General features: G+C 42.7%; 1 protein-coding gene across 1 annotated transcript in view; it reads left to right on the forward strand.

The window, feature by feature from the left end:
* Positions 1 to 17,753, forward strand: part of LOC109866260 (serine/threonine-protein phosphatase 2A 56 kDa regulatory subunit alpha isoform-like) — a 113,051-nt gene that overhangs the window by 39,134 nt on the left and 56,164 nt on the right. Inside the window, exon 2 of the mRNA XM_020454816.2 lies at positions 13,454 to 13,650. Within this exon, the coding sequence (XP_020310405.1) occupies positions 13,454 to 13,650 (197 nt within the window). The remainder of the gene's footprint in view (positions 1 to 13,453; positions 13,651 to 17,753) is intronic.

A 17,753-nucleotide genomic window follows, 5' to 3' on the forward strand; every position in this document is an offset into this window, starting at 1 on the left:
GTTTTTTGTACTACTTGAGCTGCCCCGGTAAACTATAAGTGCTATTATTCTAAAGTGAGCAACAACGGCTCACCTGCAAATAGGTAGGCCATACAAGCTCACAGAACGGAATGCTAAGTGCTGAAGCGCGTAGCGTTTAAAAATCGTCTGTCCTCGGTTGCAACACTCAATACCACGTTGCAAACTGCTTCTGGAAGCAGCGTCAGCACAAGAACTGTTCGTTGGGAGCTTCATGAAATGGGCTTCCATGGCCGAGCAGCTGCACACAAGCCTAAGATCACAATGCCATGGTGGAGTGGTGTAAAGCTCGCCACCATTGGAATCTGGAGCAGTGGAAATGCGTTCTCTGGAGTGAAGAATCACGCTTCACCATCTGCAGTCGGTCGGATGAATCTGGGTTTGTCAGATGCCATGAGAACGCTACCTGCCTGAATGCATAGTACCAGCTGTAAAGTTTGGTGGAGGAAGAATAATTGTCTAGGGCTGTTTTTTATGGTTCGGGCTAGGCCCCTCAGTTCCAGTGAAGGGAAATCTTAATGCTACAGTATACAATGATTCTAAACGATTCTGTGCTTTCAGTTTTGTGGCAACAGTTTTGGAAGGCCCTTTCCTGTTTCAGCATGACAATGCCCCCATGCATAAAGCGAGGTTTATACAGAAATGGTTTGTCAAGATCGGTGTGGAACAGCTTGACTGGTCAACACAAAGCCCTGACCTCAAACCCATCGAACACTTTTGGGCTGAATTGGAACGCCGACTGTGAGCCAGGCGTAATCGCCCAACATCAGTGCCCGACCTTGCTAATGCTCTTGTGGATGAATGGAAGCATGTCCTCGCAGCAATGTTCTAATATCTAGTGGAAAGCCTTCCCAGAAGAGTGGAGGCTGTTATAGCAACAAAGGGGGGAATAAACTCTATATTAATGTCCATGATTTGGGAATGAGATGTTTGATGAGCTCATATACTTTTGGCCATGTAGTGTACTTCCTTGGGAAGAGTTGGAGCTTTGGGTAGCCCTGATTTTCAGATTGGTGTTCAGTCTGTCAGATCAGGTGGTGGGGGGGGGGGGGGGGGTACTACTCACATCATTCACCACTCACATGCCTTCTGTAGCTGATACACTTGATTTGAGATGACATGCGGTTTACATAGGAGTCTGCGTTTGCACAACCTCTTAACCTTTAGGTGTTGGGTTTGTAAGTGGCCATAAATCAAGGCTGCTTCCTCCTAGTATGAGTTAAGAGACATAGCCCTGCTGCTAGGCTAGGCTAGCCCTACGTTGTACTGTTCTGTCATTGTGTTTCTGGGCGTCTGCCAAAGTGCTGTTTATAGCCTGGCCGGAGTCAGGTTTGTCAGCTCTAATAACCCTGCACACACTCACTGTCTAATCCATAAATGGCGTTCTGATAAAGGCCTAGAGTGATTGAGCTGTCTCTTGGCTCTGCACGACTAGGGCTATTGCAGTGACTGTATTACCGCCACACCGGTAGTCACGAGTCATGACCGCAGTCAAATAGAGAGCTGAAATCCCAATCCAAAACTCAGCTCTCTATTGTCCCTCATCACTTTCTAAAAACATCATGATTTGAAAAATCTGATAGACGAGGGCAAATAGTGATGGGAGTTCACTTTTAATGCTGCCATTAGATATCCGCTAACTTTCTTGCTACACAAGCATAGCAGCAATGCAGTTATCGCTCTGTCTCCGCTGGAAGCCCAAAGGTGCCTTTTTTTACGACTTTCTCCAAGTCAGCAATATAGAATTTTATCATGCAGCTCTTATGTTTTGATTTCTAAGACATTCCCAGCTTTCTAGGCCTATTACAACTAAATACATGTATTTTATTGTGTTGGCTATATTACATGGATTTTTTTGACTTATTAAAATGTAGATGTTCCAAAGGCTCGCTAAACATGTTCATGTTAATTCATGGTCAGTTTCGTGAGACCGGCAGTCATTTGCATGACAATTACCATCTGACAAAATGTCATGACCGCCACAGCCCTATGCACGGCCAAAGTACGTATATTGAGTTGTATATGTAAAGCCTGTCGATTGGAACAACACTGACTTGATGTGATTTAAAAATTGGATCTCTGGGTCCTTGTTGTGTTTAATGTAAATTATAGTCCTCACTTCTCTGTTTTAGGCCGATTATGATCCGAGGTGTTTACTTTACTGAAACCTACTAAAAGGTTCCATTAGGATTTTTTTTCTCTCCATTTGCTAAACTCTCAACTGAAACTATTTTATCACAGTGTACTGTTCTGTACCCTGTCACAATGCACGTCAGCAGCACAGTATGAACTTTATCAAGACCTTGTCAGTACCTGTAAACTTTTCATAATTCAGCAAATGTCTGTTTGGCCTTGCACTGGGGATGTGGATTGAAGCCTCTGTATACTGTTAAGTTGGTTTCAATCAGTATTGACTTCCACAATAGCAATTTGCCTATGAATTTTGTATATGTTTTTTACGTAAGTCATGATGGGCATTTTCCAAGTTGCATTCAGTTAGGCTGCCTTGGCAGTTAACTGCACATTTTGTAGGTAATCTTGTTTAGGCGACTAACCAGGCAAGCTTTTGTTGACACCAATGCCATGCAATGGTTAAGCTTGGGCGGTACCCAGACTGTCATGCCTTCATATCGACCTTGTGCCGTACTGGGATATTTGGTAATACTGGCACTGAACACAAGGGGTGCTTTAAAAAATATATAAAAAAATAAAATCCCACTGATTCTCTGTAATCCGAAGGTTAGCAATGCTGACAAGTACATGTAAAATCCCATAGACAATGCTAAAGACTGCATTGCGAACATTTTTATACAGTCTCTGACCTAAAATATTTGCAGGACAGACATCCCAGCTCATAAAGTTATATAAGTAACTCAAATGCTGCTAACGGTTTGCTGCGCACACACAAAAAAAGTATTAGACAGCAAGGCTCTTGATCCAGGAGGGGATTTTCTGTTGTTGCTAAGCAAACTTGATTTTGGAGGAAGCTAACCAATTAGCTAGATAGCTAACTAGCTACTAAATTAGCAAACGAAATGCACAACTGAAGAGCGTTTAGCCACATCCTGTGGCTTTTTCTAAACACTCCTATATACGGTACACCATCCAAGCCTAATAGTTGTACAGTTTTACCATGCAATGGTTTAAAGCTAGAATCCTTAGTTGTCACATACATTTTTGGACTTCTCGAAGACTAACTTATAAATGCCCCATGAGCTTAGTTCAACTGTCGTAAACCATCAGAACGCCAAATATTAGCTTTTTTTACTCCAATGTTAGTAAACAATGTAAATAAACACTGTATAGCCTCAAAACATGGTTAAAACGCTAATGTTGATGTCCTGGATGGTTAATCCATGCATCCGTAGCTCTGTCTATAATTTTGAGTGGTTACATTTCTCGCTCAGCTTTTTACCAAAGCCGAGGCAGGGAGGCTGCTTTGTTTCAGTTAAGGATTCTAGCTTTAAGCCAAATGAGAACACTACATTGTACACTAAATAGGGATGTGCCTCTTTCCCTTTCAAGACTAGGCCTATTTGGTACGCATCTACGTACATTGGCTCCGATACAATACAGGAACAATACGTTTTAGTTTGAAACATTTTGTTGCGATTCCAGTTTATTAGAGGAACGAATCGATACGATTTGAATGCACTAACATTTGTTAAAGAAACACGTTCATTTTCCATTCTAAATTCAAATCTGCTGCCGATTGAGCTCATGGGCAGGGCCTCTGAGCTGACTCCTCTTTCTCTCTCTGTGTGTGAGAGTGAATGATAAACAGTACATTCTCAAAGTATTCACACCCCATGACTTTTTCCACATTTTATTGTTACAAAGTTGGATTAAAATGGGTTTAATTGTCATTTCTTTGTCAACGATCTACACAACATACTCTATTGACAAAGTGGAAGAAGAAATTCTAACATTTGTAAAACATTTATGAAATTTGAAACACTATCTTGATAAGTATTCAACCCGCTGAGTCAATACCTTAGAAACATCTTTGGCAGTGAGTCATTCTGGGTAAGTCTAAGATTTCCACACATGGATTGCGCAACATTTGGCCATTTATTATTTTGATAAATTCTTCAAGTTCTGTCAAATTGGTTGTTGATCATTATTAGAGAACCATTTTCAGTTCTTGCCATAGATTTTCAAGCTGATTTAAGACAAAACTGTAACTTGGCCATTCAGGAACATTCATTCAAGCAACTCCAGTGTAGATTTTGCCTTGTGGTTTTAGGTTTTTGCCCTGCTGAAATCTTCTAGGATTTTGCCTGTGCTTAGCTCCATTCCGTTTTCTTTTTTTATCCAGAAAAACTCCACAGTCCTTAACGATTAGAAGCATACCCATAACGTGATGCAGCCACCACTATGCTTGAAAGTATAGAGTGTGGTACTCAGTAATGTGTTGTATTGGATTTGCCCCAAACATACATTTTTGTCCTGAATACAAAGTGTTAATAGCTTTGCCACATTTTTTGCAGTATGTTGCACACAGGATGCATGTTTTGGAAAAATGTTATTCTGGTCAGGCTTCCTTCTTTTCACTCTGTCAATTCGGTTAGTATTGTGGAGTAACTACAATGTTGTTGATCCATGCTGAGTTTTCTCTTATAAAAGCCATTCAACTCAGTTAGGAAGGACGCCTGTCAGGGTTTCCGTTTGCCAGTAATAGCTGGCTATTGGTCTGAATTGTTTTTAAAAAACTGATAAATAAAATTGGTGCCGGCCAATTATTGGGTAGAAGAAAATCCCATTGCGAATTAATGCTTTTTAGCCTATTCTCATTGATGGAAACACAAGTTATGTATCTTATGACATGCATACAGATACTGAGCCTTTGAGCTGAAACTCTGTCAGACATTGTGAGAGCTGCTGCTCCTGCAGCATCTCAAAGGGAAACGGAAGGCAGGCTTCATCAGCACATCACTTTGCATTGAGCTGGAGGCACCTGAACGTTTAATACATATGAGACATTTCTTACCTTGCTTCAAAGTAGTCTATTAGATCTCCTCTCTTTCTACATTTCAAACGGAAATCACATGAAACCGATTGCATGTGCGATGCCCTTTCGACAACGGTGTTCCCCGCTAATTGCTCTATGGGGAAAAAAATATTTGCGCTTAGCTTACTTACTGCCTTGTGCTTATAATGTTGATAAACTACACTGAACAAAAATATAAACGCAACATGCTACAATTTCAAAGATTTTACTGAGTTACAGTGCATAGAAGGAAATCAGTCAATTTAAAAAATGTAAGTCCTTAATCTATGGATTTCACATGACTGACTGCAGGGGCGCAGCCATGGGTGGGCATATTGCTCACCCACTTGGGAGCCCGGCTCACCCACTGGGGAGGCAGGCTCAGCCAATCATAATGAGTTTTTCCCCACAAAAGGACTTTATTACAGACAAATACCCCCCGTGGCACCACGTAAAATGTTGCACTACACGTGCAACACAGCATGCCTATACCTAGCCCACAACTCAAAGGCGAAATCCATTGTCGCCAAGATAATGGAATTCATTGCCCTTGACAATCAATCATTCTCTGTCGTTGGTGATGTTGGCCGGTACACACGACCAAGTGCGCTATTTTTCAGATCTTGCCTTACCGGAGTTACACAGTAATAGCGTCACTGCTATTATCTTCACGACTGACATTTGTACCAGTGATATCAGCCACATGAGCATGCTGAATCTGACAGCGCAGTGGGTCGTCGAGGATTACGTATTGCATGCTGAAGAATGTGCTGGTTGTTGTACCGCTGCTTCCATTTCAATGGCATTTGAGAACATGTTTGAAACTTGGAAACATGAACACAATAGCGAGCTCTGACTGGAGAAATAAGCTCATCAACTGCGCCTTTAGCAGACGTGATACCCTCTGTCATGACATTGAAATGCCTGCTCAACAAAACTGCCGACACAGGCTGTGAACAAGTGGTTCGGTGGCATTCTCTCTTTACTGTGTCGCCACCATGCTTGATTCTATGTACAAGGACCGCTACTTCGATGCAGACAAGAAACAGGGTTTACATTAAATGTTATCGACACAGCTGGACAAGATGGAATCTGACACAGTGACAGTGTGCACCAAGGAAGAGAGGCCTCTGTACAGACCGAGCTAAAACTTCACTGCAAGACAAAGGAGCTGATGGTGAACTATACAGGAAAAGGAGGGTCGAAGCGCCTCCATTCACATCGTCGGGGCTGTAGTGAAGCGGGTTGAGAGTTCAAGTTCCTTTGGCGTCCACATCACCAACAAACGATCATGGTCCAAACACACCAAGACAGTCGGGAAGAGGGTACGACAATACCTTTCCCCCCTTACGAGACTGAAAAGATTTGCCATGGGTCCCCAGATCATCATAAAGTTCTCCAGCTGCACCATCAAGGGCATCCTGACCGGTTGCATCACAGCCTGCTATGGCAACTCCTCTGCATACGACCATAAGGTGCTGCAGAGGGTTGGGCGTACGACCCAGTTCATCGCTGTGGTCAAGCTTCCTGCCATCCAGGACCTATATAATAGGTGTGTCAGAGGAAGGCCAAAAAAATTGTACAAGACTCCTAGCACCCAAGTCATAGACTGTTCTCTGTGCTACCTCACGGCAAGCAGTACCGGAGCACCAAGTCTAGGTCCAAAAGGTTTAACAGCTTCTACCCCCAAGCCATAAGACTGCTGAGCAATTCATCAATTGGCCACCTGGACTATTTACATTGACCCCCCCCTCCCCATTTCAGCTTTAAATGTTTTATTAATTTGCCAAAATAAAATAAAAAGAACACTGACATCATAGGGCATTATGTGTAGGCCATGTACTACCAACTGAGCCATACAGGACCATATACACTGTGTACAAAACATTAGTATGATCCCTTATTGATGTCACTTGTTAAATCCACTTCAATCAGTGTAGATGAAGGGGATGAGACCGGTTAAATAATATATTTTTTTGCCTTGAGACATGGAATTGTGTATATGAGGGAAAGGTGACTTCATTAGGAAGAGGTCTTTGCTGGGCAGCCCTGGCCGGTCAGTCGAAGAGTGGCGACATGGTGGCGAGGCAGTGGCACTACGACCAGGCTGAGGAGTAAAAAAGGACAAAGGTCTTAGTGGGACCTATCCAGGATACGCTGCAATGTCTCAATTTGCTTACTCTGGTAAAAGCCATTTTGGAAAAAGTCAGTTAAAATCCACACAAATACAACAAGTGGGTGAGCAATTGGCTTAAACTCAATCAGTCCACACAGTGTGATAGTTAGATTGGATCGCACAGTTTGTAGGATCGCCGTAGTTATAGCACAAATAGAGCAATGAGACCGATATTTTCCGGATGTGTAAATGTGAAGCATCTAGTTGGCATTTCCACTCACGACCAGATATGGTGGTTAGAGGAAGCCCAGTGGCAGGCAGTGAGAGAAGATGGAGCGAGATGGATTTTGTCCAACATTCTGCAAATTTTCTCATCAATGAAACATTTGATCTTATTACAGTTACCAAAATTAAAATCCATTACAAACAGAGTGGACTTAGTTTCATAGACTTTATCCTATCCCAAGGTTTCTAAATATTGCGTTGTTTAGAAGGAGTGGAAGGGTGAATTTAGTTATTGCATACGTGCACTTCACAGTGTAGGCATTCCCTTACAGAAATATGCAAATACCTGCTAGAACGCGCAAGTAGGCTCTCGCTAGCTCGTTCTTGGCTCTGCCCACCTCCTTGCTTGTTCTGCCCACTATGATTAATTTGCTTCCTTTGGAAACGACAGGCTATAGTCTAGCTTGGGTTAGTTAATAACATCTTTGTTATAGGCAGCAAGCCAGAACCCAACCACAGACTATAAACCAGCCAGCACTAGGACCTATAAAGTGGTGTGCCCAGGTATATCCAAGTAGGCCTCAACTTTCAGCAGACCTGTTTTGTATGTCTCCTTGCAATGTTGCACTGTTCTCTGATGTGTTCACAGCCAGATGAAACAAACCTAAATAATCCAGTTTTCAGCTACAAACTCTGATCACAGAAGTACATGCTTGCTGCCATCTTGAAAAGTAGGTGTATACTAGCTGACAGAGCTTAAAGAATGTTGAAAAGAATAATGGGCAAATGTTGTACAATCCAGATGTGGGACGCTCTTAGAGACCTACCCAGAAAGACTCACAGCTGTCATCACTGTTAAAGTTTATTCTAACATGTATTGACTCAGGGGGTTGAATACTTATGTAATTAACATACTCTGAACGAAAATATAAACGCAGCATGTAAAGTGTTGGTCCCATGCTGACATAAAAGATCCCAGAAATGTTCCATACTCACAAAAAGCTTATTTCTCTTCAATTTTGTGTACAAATTAAGCCATCTACCTAACGTGTGGCATATCAAGAAGCTGATTAAACAGCATGATCGTTACGCAGGTGCACATTGTGCTGTAGACAATATAAGGCCACTCTCTAAAATGTGCAGTTTTGTCACACAACACAATGCCACAGATGTCACAAGTTTTGAGAGATCGTTCAATTGGCATGCTGACTGCAGGAATGTCCACCGGAGCAGTTGCCAGAGAATTGAATGTTAATTTCTATTATAAGCCACCTCCATCGTTTTAAAGAATTTGGCAGTACACCCACCTATTACAAATCCATTTTATTCCCACTTTTTAAATCAATGGGTGTTAATACTTTCTGAAGGCACTATAATGTGAATATGGTATTAAAGACATTGATATAGGCTTACTGATTTCATTAAATTATTGACAATGGAGTAGTCAGCTGCTGCTTTTTGTGTTTCATTCTTCAATCATACTTGTAGGTCTATTCATGGGTGCATGACTTCGTGCACCCCCACTTTTATACAATATTGTTGGGTGTCCTGCAAATTCCTGCGATTCTATGTTGATCAACAGGGAATTCATGTTTACTTGACATAAGGCAACCTTTTTTCTTAGGTTTCTTCCACAATAAACTAAATTGAAAGAGTAGACTAGGTTAGTTTTTCTGGCTAGGTTACTAAATCTACCGCCTTCCCTCAAAGTCCCACTCACAGTGATTGATTGACAGGTCTGAAACCCAACCAACTCTGACTCACAAACATCTTGCCCACTCCCCTGACAATCCCACCCACAGTTATTGACAGGCCAAACTGTTAAAGGGATAGTTCACCAAAATAAAATTATTACACCTAGGTTTCCTTACCCACAGCAGCAAAGCCAATAAAATACATAATTTGAAGAACAAACATCATTGTGGTATTTTATATATTGCTGTAAATATGACTTGAATCTCAAGAGAAGACGGGATTAATGTTAAAAACGGTTATTTTACTTCGCGTATATGATCAGGACTATTTTCTGAGGCGTAGATGATATCCAAAACAATTAGCACTGAATTCATACATTTTATGTAATTTTAATTGCGAAGTCATGTCTTTCTACTCAATACCACAACTCATTTGACCAATCCTTGAGGTAAAGTCATTATTTTGCTGTGTATTTTGGATGGAGTCAATGCATTAGAATGTAACAGAGGCCAAAAAAATAAAACTACATTCATGGGGGGCATGCCCCCTGGACCCCCCCAGCCCAGAACTTCCTTGCTGGCTACTTTTTCTATTTGGCTGGCATAGACCTGGACTCTATGTACAATGCATTCGGAAAGTTTTCAGACACCTTGACTTTTTCAACATTTTGTTAAGTTACAGCTTTGTTCTAAAAATGTATTCCCCCCCCCCCCCCCCCCCCCCCCCCCCCCACTCACCAATCTACACACTACCCCATAATGACAAAGCAAAAAAAGGTTTTTGGACATTTTTGCTAATTTATTACAAATAAAAAATGGAAATATCACATTTACGTAAGTATTCTGACCCTTTACTCAGTACTTTGGATCTCTCTGTACTTCGCACCTTTGACAGCGATTACATCCTTGAGTCTTCTTGGGTATGACGCTACAAGCTTGGCACACCTGTGTTTGGGGAGTTTCTCCCATTCTTCTCTGCAGATCTTCTCAAGCTCTGTCAGTTTGGATGGGGAGCATCGCTGCACAGCTATTTTCAGGTCTCTCCAGAGATGTTCGATCGTGTTCAAGTCTGGGCTCTGGCTGGACCACTCAAGAACACTGAGACTTGTCTCGAAGCCACTCCTGCATTGTCTTGGCTGTGTGGGAATTGTTGTTGACCAGTTGTAAGGTGAACCTTTATCCCAGTCTGAGGTCCTGAGTGCTCTGGAGTAGGTTTTCATCAAGGATCTCTCTGTACTTCGCTCCGTTCAGCTTTCCTTCAATCCTGACTTGTCTCCCAGTCCCTGCTGCCGAAAAATATCCCCTCAGCATGATGCTGCCACCACCATGCTTCACCGTAGGTATATTGCCTGATTTCCTCAAGACGTTATGCTTGGCATGAAGGCCAAAGTGTTCAATCTGGGTTTCATCAGACTAGAGAATCTTGTTTTCGTGTTCTGAGAATCCTGTGCCTTTTGGCAAGCTCCAAATGGGCTGTCAGGTGCCTTTTACTGAGAAGTGGCTTCCGTCTGGCCACTCTACCATAAACGCCTGATTGGTGGAGTGCTGCAGAGCTGGTTGTCCTTCTGGAAGGTTCTCCCATCTCCACAGAGGAACTCTGGAGCCCTGTCAGAGTGGCCATTGGGTTCTTGGTCACCTCCCTGGCCAAGGCACTTCTCCTCTGATTTGCTCAGATGTGCAGGGCGGCCAGCTCTAAGAAGAGTCTTGGTGGTTCCAAACTAATTCCATTTAAGAATGATGGAGGCCACTGTGCTCTTTAGGGACCTTCAATCCTGCAGAATTGTTTTTGGTAGCCTTCCCCAGATCTGTGACTCGACACAATCCTTTCTCGGAGCTCTACGGACAAGTCCTTCAACCTCATGGCTTGGTTTTTGCTCTGATGTGCACTGTCAACTGTGGGACCTTATATAGACAGGTGTGTGTCTTTCCAAATAATGTCCAGTCAATTGAACTTACCACAGGTGGACCCCAATCAGGTTGTAGAAACATCTCAAGAATGATCAATGGAAACAGGATGCAACTGAGCTCAATTTCGAGTCTCATAGCAAAGGGTCTGAATACTTATTTATATAAGGTATTTCTGTTTAAAAAAAAGAATTTAAAAAATAGCTTTAAAAAATTTTAGGTTGTTTTTGCTTTGTCATTATGGGGTACTGTGTGAAGTTTGAGGGGGAGGAAGAAGATTTAATACATTTTGTAATAAGGCTGTAACGTAACAAAATGTGGAAAGTCAAGGGGTCTGAATACTTTCCAAATGCACTATACTTAAGACTAACTTACACTGCTCAAAAAAATAAAGGGAACACTAAAATAACACATCCTAGATCTGAATGAATGAAATATTCTTATTAAATACTTTTTTCTTTACATAGTTGAATGTGCTGACAATAAAATCACACAATAATTATCAATGGAAATCAAATTTATCAACCCATGAAGGTCTGGATTTGGAGTCCCACTCAAAATTAAAGTGTAAAACCACACTACAGGCTGATCCAACTTTGATGTAATGTCCTTAAAACAAGTCAAAATGAGGCTCAGTAGTGTGTGTGGCCTCCACGTGCCTGTCTGACCTCCCTACAACGCCTGGGCATGCTCCTGATGAGGTGGCGGATGGTCTCCTGAGGGATCTCCTCCCAGACCTGGACTAAAGCATCCGCCAACTCCTGGACAGTCTGTGGTGAAACGTGGCGTTGGTGGATGGAGCGAGACATGATGTCCCAGATGTGCTCAATTGGATTCAGGTCTGTAGAACGGGCAGGCCAGTCCATAGCATCAATGCCTTCCTCTTGCAGGAACTGCTGACACACTCCAGCCACATGAGGTCTAGCATTGTCTTGCATTAGGAGGAACCCAGGGCCAACCGCACCAGCATATGGTTTCACAAGGGGTCTGAGGATCTCATCTCGGTACCTAATGGCAGTCAGGCTACCTCTGGCGAGCACATGGAGGGCTGTGCGCCCCCCCCACACCATGACTGACCCACCGCCAAACCGGTCATGCTGGAGGATGTTGCAGGCAGCAGAACGTTCTCCACAGCGTCTCCAGACTGGCACGTCTGTCACGTGATCAGTGTGAACCTGCTTTCATCTGTGAAGAGCACAGGGCGCCAGTGGCAAATTTGCCAATCTTGGTGTTCTCTGGCAAATGCCAAACGTCCTGCACGGTGTTGGGCTGTAAGCACAACCCCCACCTGTGGACGTCGGGCCCTCATACCATCCTCATGGAGTCTGTTTCTGACCGTTTAAGCAGACACATGCACATTTGTGGCCTGCTGGAGGTCATTTTGCAGGGCTCTGGCAGTGCTCCTCCTTGCACAAAGGCGGAGGTAGCGGTCCTGCTGCTGGGTTGTTGCCCTCCTACGGCCTCCTCCACGTCTCCTGATGTAGTGGCCTGTCTCCTGGTAGCCCCTCCATGCTGTGGACACTACGCTGACAGACACAGCAAACCTTCTTGCCACAGCTCGCATTGATGTGCCATCCTGGATGAGCTGCACTACCTGAGCCACTTGTGTGGTTTGTAGACTCCGTCTCATGCTACCACTAGAGTGAAAGCACCGCCAGCATTCAAAAGTGACCAAAACATCAGCCAGGAAGCATAGGAACTGAGAAGTGGTCTTGTCACCACCTGCAGAACCACTCCTTTATTGGGGGTGTCTTGCTAATTGCCTATGATTTCCACCTGTTGTCTATCCCATTTGCATAACAGTATGTGAAATGTATTGTCAATCAGTGTTGCTTCCTAAGTGGACAGTTTGATTTCACAGAAGTGTGATTGACTTGGAGTTACATTGTGTTGTTTAAGTGTTCCCTTAATTTTTTTGAGCAGTGTATATTGTAAGCTCAGCATGTATTGCCAGATGAGTGTTGTCTCTTGTAGCTTATTTTTATTCTGTAAAACAATGTTTTGAACAGCACATTTGATTACGATAACCTAGCAAATTGGTTGTCACTCAACTAATAATACCTAATATTTTCCAAGCCATTTTACAAGCATTTGAAGGCTGATATTACTGCACAGATATGCAATATTGTGAATAGACCTCTCTTGGGTCAGCACACGAAGCTGCGCACAGTTAAGTTTGACTAGTTTGATATTGCCTGGGGTTGTTCTGCATGCAAAATGACTTTTTAATCAGTGACTGTCAACAGTTACATGCTTAGTTCGACACTGAAGGAGAGGACACATTGTTGTCACAAGATTAGAGGTGTTTTTTGGACAAATGTGAACCTCTGATTCGTAACGTTTGACCAGATTTTCTGACCAATGCGTGCTACATTTGGATCGGTTTGGGGCACCGCAGACCGATGCACTCATGTCTTCAACATTTGAACCGTGAACCGATGCATATCGGTGAATTGTTACATCCCTTATTTCTAAATGTTGTTTCCATGTCATCTCTGGTTCCAGATGCGCCCTCCACGGAGCAGCAGGAGCTGTTCACCCAGAAGCTCCAGCAGTGCTGCATGTTGTTTGACTTCATGGACTCGGTCACCGACCTGAAGAGCAAGGAGATTAAGCGGGCCACGCTCAACGAGCTGGTGGACTATGTCTCCACCAACAGGGGTGTCCTGGTAGAGACAGCCTATCCAGAGATCTCTAATATGGTGAGTGTGGTCTTTACACAAATTCCCTTTTCACACTATTTATCAGAGCTGTGCAAGGACTAGTTGTACCGAGCCGGCCTATTTACTCATCCTCCGTAGTTGCTGGAAAAGGGCAATGCGTAGAAAATATCCCAACCAGGACACAGTGGTTTGTTTTGGTACGATTTTGTGAAAATGGTATAACAGAAAACACTACAGCAGCACCCAGTCCTGCTTGACTTCTGTGAAACAAATAAGCACACTGTCCCTGGCATATGAGTTTGATTACGCAAGATTGAGAGATTTGATAGGATGTGGAAGAACCTTTATCCTGCAAAGAATGCCACTAAAAAGTAGAGAAAGTGGTAATTGAAAACATGACATTCAATTTTCAGGGCTTGAACGATTGCCATTGTTCTTAGAAAGAAAAAGGACTGATTCACCCAAGTTTTTCAACCTAAAGATTAGGAAGTAGTTCTTGAATAGGAGCAGCTGTCATTCTTAGAGATGTGAAACGAAAGGGTCTGAAGATATAACTTGCGTGCTGTGCACTGTCGCTATGCTCTGAGCAACCTGGGAGAGAGGCAGCTCTCCCTAAAGCCGTCACACACCTTCAGCTCCAGTGAGACACAAAGATTACCCAGTCCTCTTAATCACCCCGCTCATCCCTTTGCCCTTGTCATAACCCTCACCGCTAGCCAGGCCAGACCAGTCAGTTCAGGACTCCTTGCGATCATTAGGATTCAGGAAACCTCTGGCTGTCTCTTTTTGTGCCACCTTAAACTACAGTCTATGGCATCCACTGTGAGGTGCCTAAGTAGTTTCATTGAGTTTATTAATTGATCTTGATACATCACATTTGAGAGGTGTCAGAGTAATTGTTTTAGATCAATGACTGTCAACAGTTACATGCTTAGTTCGACACTGAAGGAGAGGACACATCAGTTGTCACAAGATTAGAGGTGTTTTTCTCAGCCCAGGTGTCTTTTTATGGGGTTTTCTGTCTGAAATTGCTATCTTGAAAGATCAGGCCTACATTCCCTGACATTTAGTGTGTATCAATGCCACAGGCAGCCTATTCTAATGTCAGAGAGAACAGGTTATGTAATGGTAGAGGTAGTACTTAGTGATGGAAAATTACATTGTGATGATAGATTTATAGACGTGTGAATATTATCTCCCCATTCCTAAGTAGTGTGGGATAGCAAATGTAGACCAGTTATTAATTAAACAACAAATGTTGGATAAATGGATGCTTGTGCTTAGTGTTAGAACTGTGGATCTTTTCTCGTGGCAAGGCACATCTCCACTGCCAGTTAGACTCATCAGCATATGAATTGGAGGGATTTGTTTTGCCGCTCACCAGCGAGCCAAGTATGGCTAGAAGTTTCCAATCCTCCCATTATTTTCCTCACGTTGGTGTTTATCACCAATCCAAAATGGTTGGTCTAAAAAGCAACCAAGAACTAGACTACCTTTTCAGTTTGTTTGAACAGGCCTGGTAGATGGAGCACATGGAGTTTGATTATTTTGCTGACAGGCCGGAGCATGCCTATGACTGTACCAGTGAGAGTTGGCCAAATGTAGTGTTCAGTTGGTTGTGTAAGTTTCTTTCCTGGGTAATATAATGTGTCTATAGACAGTAGCACTGTCTCTTCCTGTAGTAGGTAGGCATTCTGGAACACTCAGATGGCTCGCAGCCTCCTACAGCCTCACAGTGACTCACACAGCATTTAGAACACCAGCTCCACAGATACGGTGTGCCATAACTCACTTGGCAGCTCTTCCAAGGGTACTGCTCATTACACACACAAAAATAGGTGGGTCAACTGATCAGCGGTTGCAAGGAAAAAAGTTACGCTCCCAATACTTTCAATGCATTTTTCCTGCAAAAGGTGGGTAAACTGTAGTGTTGTCTTTACTATCATTAAATGAAGACTTTTAGTTTGATAAAAGATTCTCTGTAATTAGTATTACGCGATCAAACTGATTAATCATGTAACTTAATTAACTAGGAAGTCGGGGCACCAAGGAAAATATTCAGATTACAAGGTTATAATTTCCTAATTTAACCGTTCAGATATTTTATCTGATCAATTAGTCTTCTAATTAATGAATTGATTTATTTGACCTCATGTTAGTCTCACTCCAAACGTCGTAAATTGTCATGACAGTAGCAACAAAGTCCAGCGTCCCACCTGGTTAACATCCAGTTAGATTGCAGAGCGCCAAATTCAAACTGTTTTACTTGAGTTTACCCTCCACTACACCACTGATCAACACATCCTTAGCTGTCGGACTGACGCTTTCTTGTGAGGGATAGGTTGACTTGTCTGTCTTGAGCATTCTCGAGTGCTGATGGCTATGGCTGTGACGATTTTTTATAACCGTGTAGTCGCCAATTATGGATGAAGACCGTCATGAAAATACAATCGTCATATCAGTTTTAATAAAATGTGTGTGTACAGTTGAAGTAGGCAGTTTACATACACTTAGGCTGGAGTCATTACCTCGTTTTTCAACCACTCCACAAATTTCTTGTTAACAAACTACAGTTTTGGCAAGTCTGTTAGGACATCTACTTTGTGCATGACACAAGTAATTTTTCCCACAATTGTTTACAGACAGATTATTTCACTTATAATTCACTATCACAATTCCAGTAGGTCAGACGTTTACGTACACTAAGTTGACTGTGCCTTTAAGCAGCTTGGAAAATTCCAGAAAATGAAGCTTCTGATATGCTAATTGACATCATTTGTGTCAATTGGAGGTGTACCTGTGGATGTATTTCAAGGCCTACTTTCAAACTCAGTGGCTCTTTGCTTGACATCATGGGAAATTCGAAACAAATCAGCAAAGACCTCAGAAAAAATAGTAGACCTCCACAAGTCTGGTTCATCCTTGGGAGCAATTTCCAAATGCCTGAAGGTACCACATTCATCTGTACAAACAATAGCACGCAGGTATAAACACCATGGGACCACGCATCCGTCATACCACTCAGGAAGGAGACGCGTTCTGTCTCCTAGAGATGAACGTACTTTGGTGCGAAAAGTGCAAATCAATCCCAGAACAACAGCAAAGGACCTTGTGAAGGTGCTGGAGGAAACGGCTACAAAAGTATCTATATCCACAGTAAAACGAGTCCTATATCGACATAACCTGAAAGGCCGCTCAGCAAGGAAGAAGCCACTGCTCCAAAACCGCCATAAAAAAGCCAAACTATGGTTTGCAACTGCATATGGGGACAAAGATCGTGCATTTTGTCCTCTGGTCTGATGAAACAAAAATAGAACTGTTCGGCCATAATAACCATCGTTATGTTTGGATGAAAAAAGGGGAGGCTTGCAAGCTGAAGTACACCATCCCAACCGTGAAGCACGGGGGTGGAAGCATCATGTTGTGGGGGTGCTTTGCTGCAGGGGGGTGGTGCACTTCACAAAATAGATGGCATCATGAGGAAAGAAAATAATGTGTATATATTGAAGCAACATCTCAAGACATCAGTCAGGAAGTTAAAGCTTGGTCGCAAATGGTTCTTCCAAATGGACAATGAGCCCAAGCATACATCCAAAGTTGTGGAAAAATGGCTTAAGGACAACAAAGTCAAGGTATTGGAGTGGCCATCACAAAACCATGACCTCAATCCTATAGACAATTTGTGGGCAGAACTGAAAAAGCGTGTGCGAGCAAGGAGGCCTACAAACCTGACTCATTTACACCAGCTCTGTCAGGAGGAATGGGCCAAAATTCACCCAACTTATTGTGGGATACTTGTGGAAGGCTACCTGAAATGTTTGACCCAAGTGAAACAATTTAAAGGCAATGCTACCAAATACTAATTGAGTGTATGTAAAGTTCTGACCCATATATATATATATATATGTATGTCACATGTGCTCAGTGTGAACCTGAACGTGTGTGTGTGCATTTTATTGATATATATATTTCAACTGTTCCCGAAAGCTGGAAAGTTAAAAGTAAGCCTGGTTTGCATCTATCAGCCGATTTATAAGGAGAGATGAGGTGGATAAGCTAGCCAGTTTTAGAATTTTGTGTTGTGGAGCGAACAGCTGACTGAAGATGGGACGGCCGGCCATTCAGAAAGTTGAGACATGCGT

Source organism: Oncorhynchus kisutch, linkage group LG21 (genome assembly GCF_002021735.2).
Source record: "Oncorhynchus kisutch isolate 150728-3 linkage group LG21, Okis_V2, whole genome shotgun sequence".
NCBI lineage: Eukaryota > Metazoa > Chordata > Actinopteri > Salmoniformes > Salmonidae > Oncorhynchus > Oncorhynchus kisutch.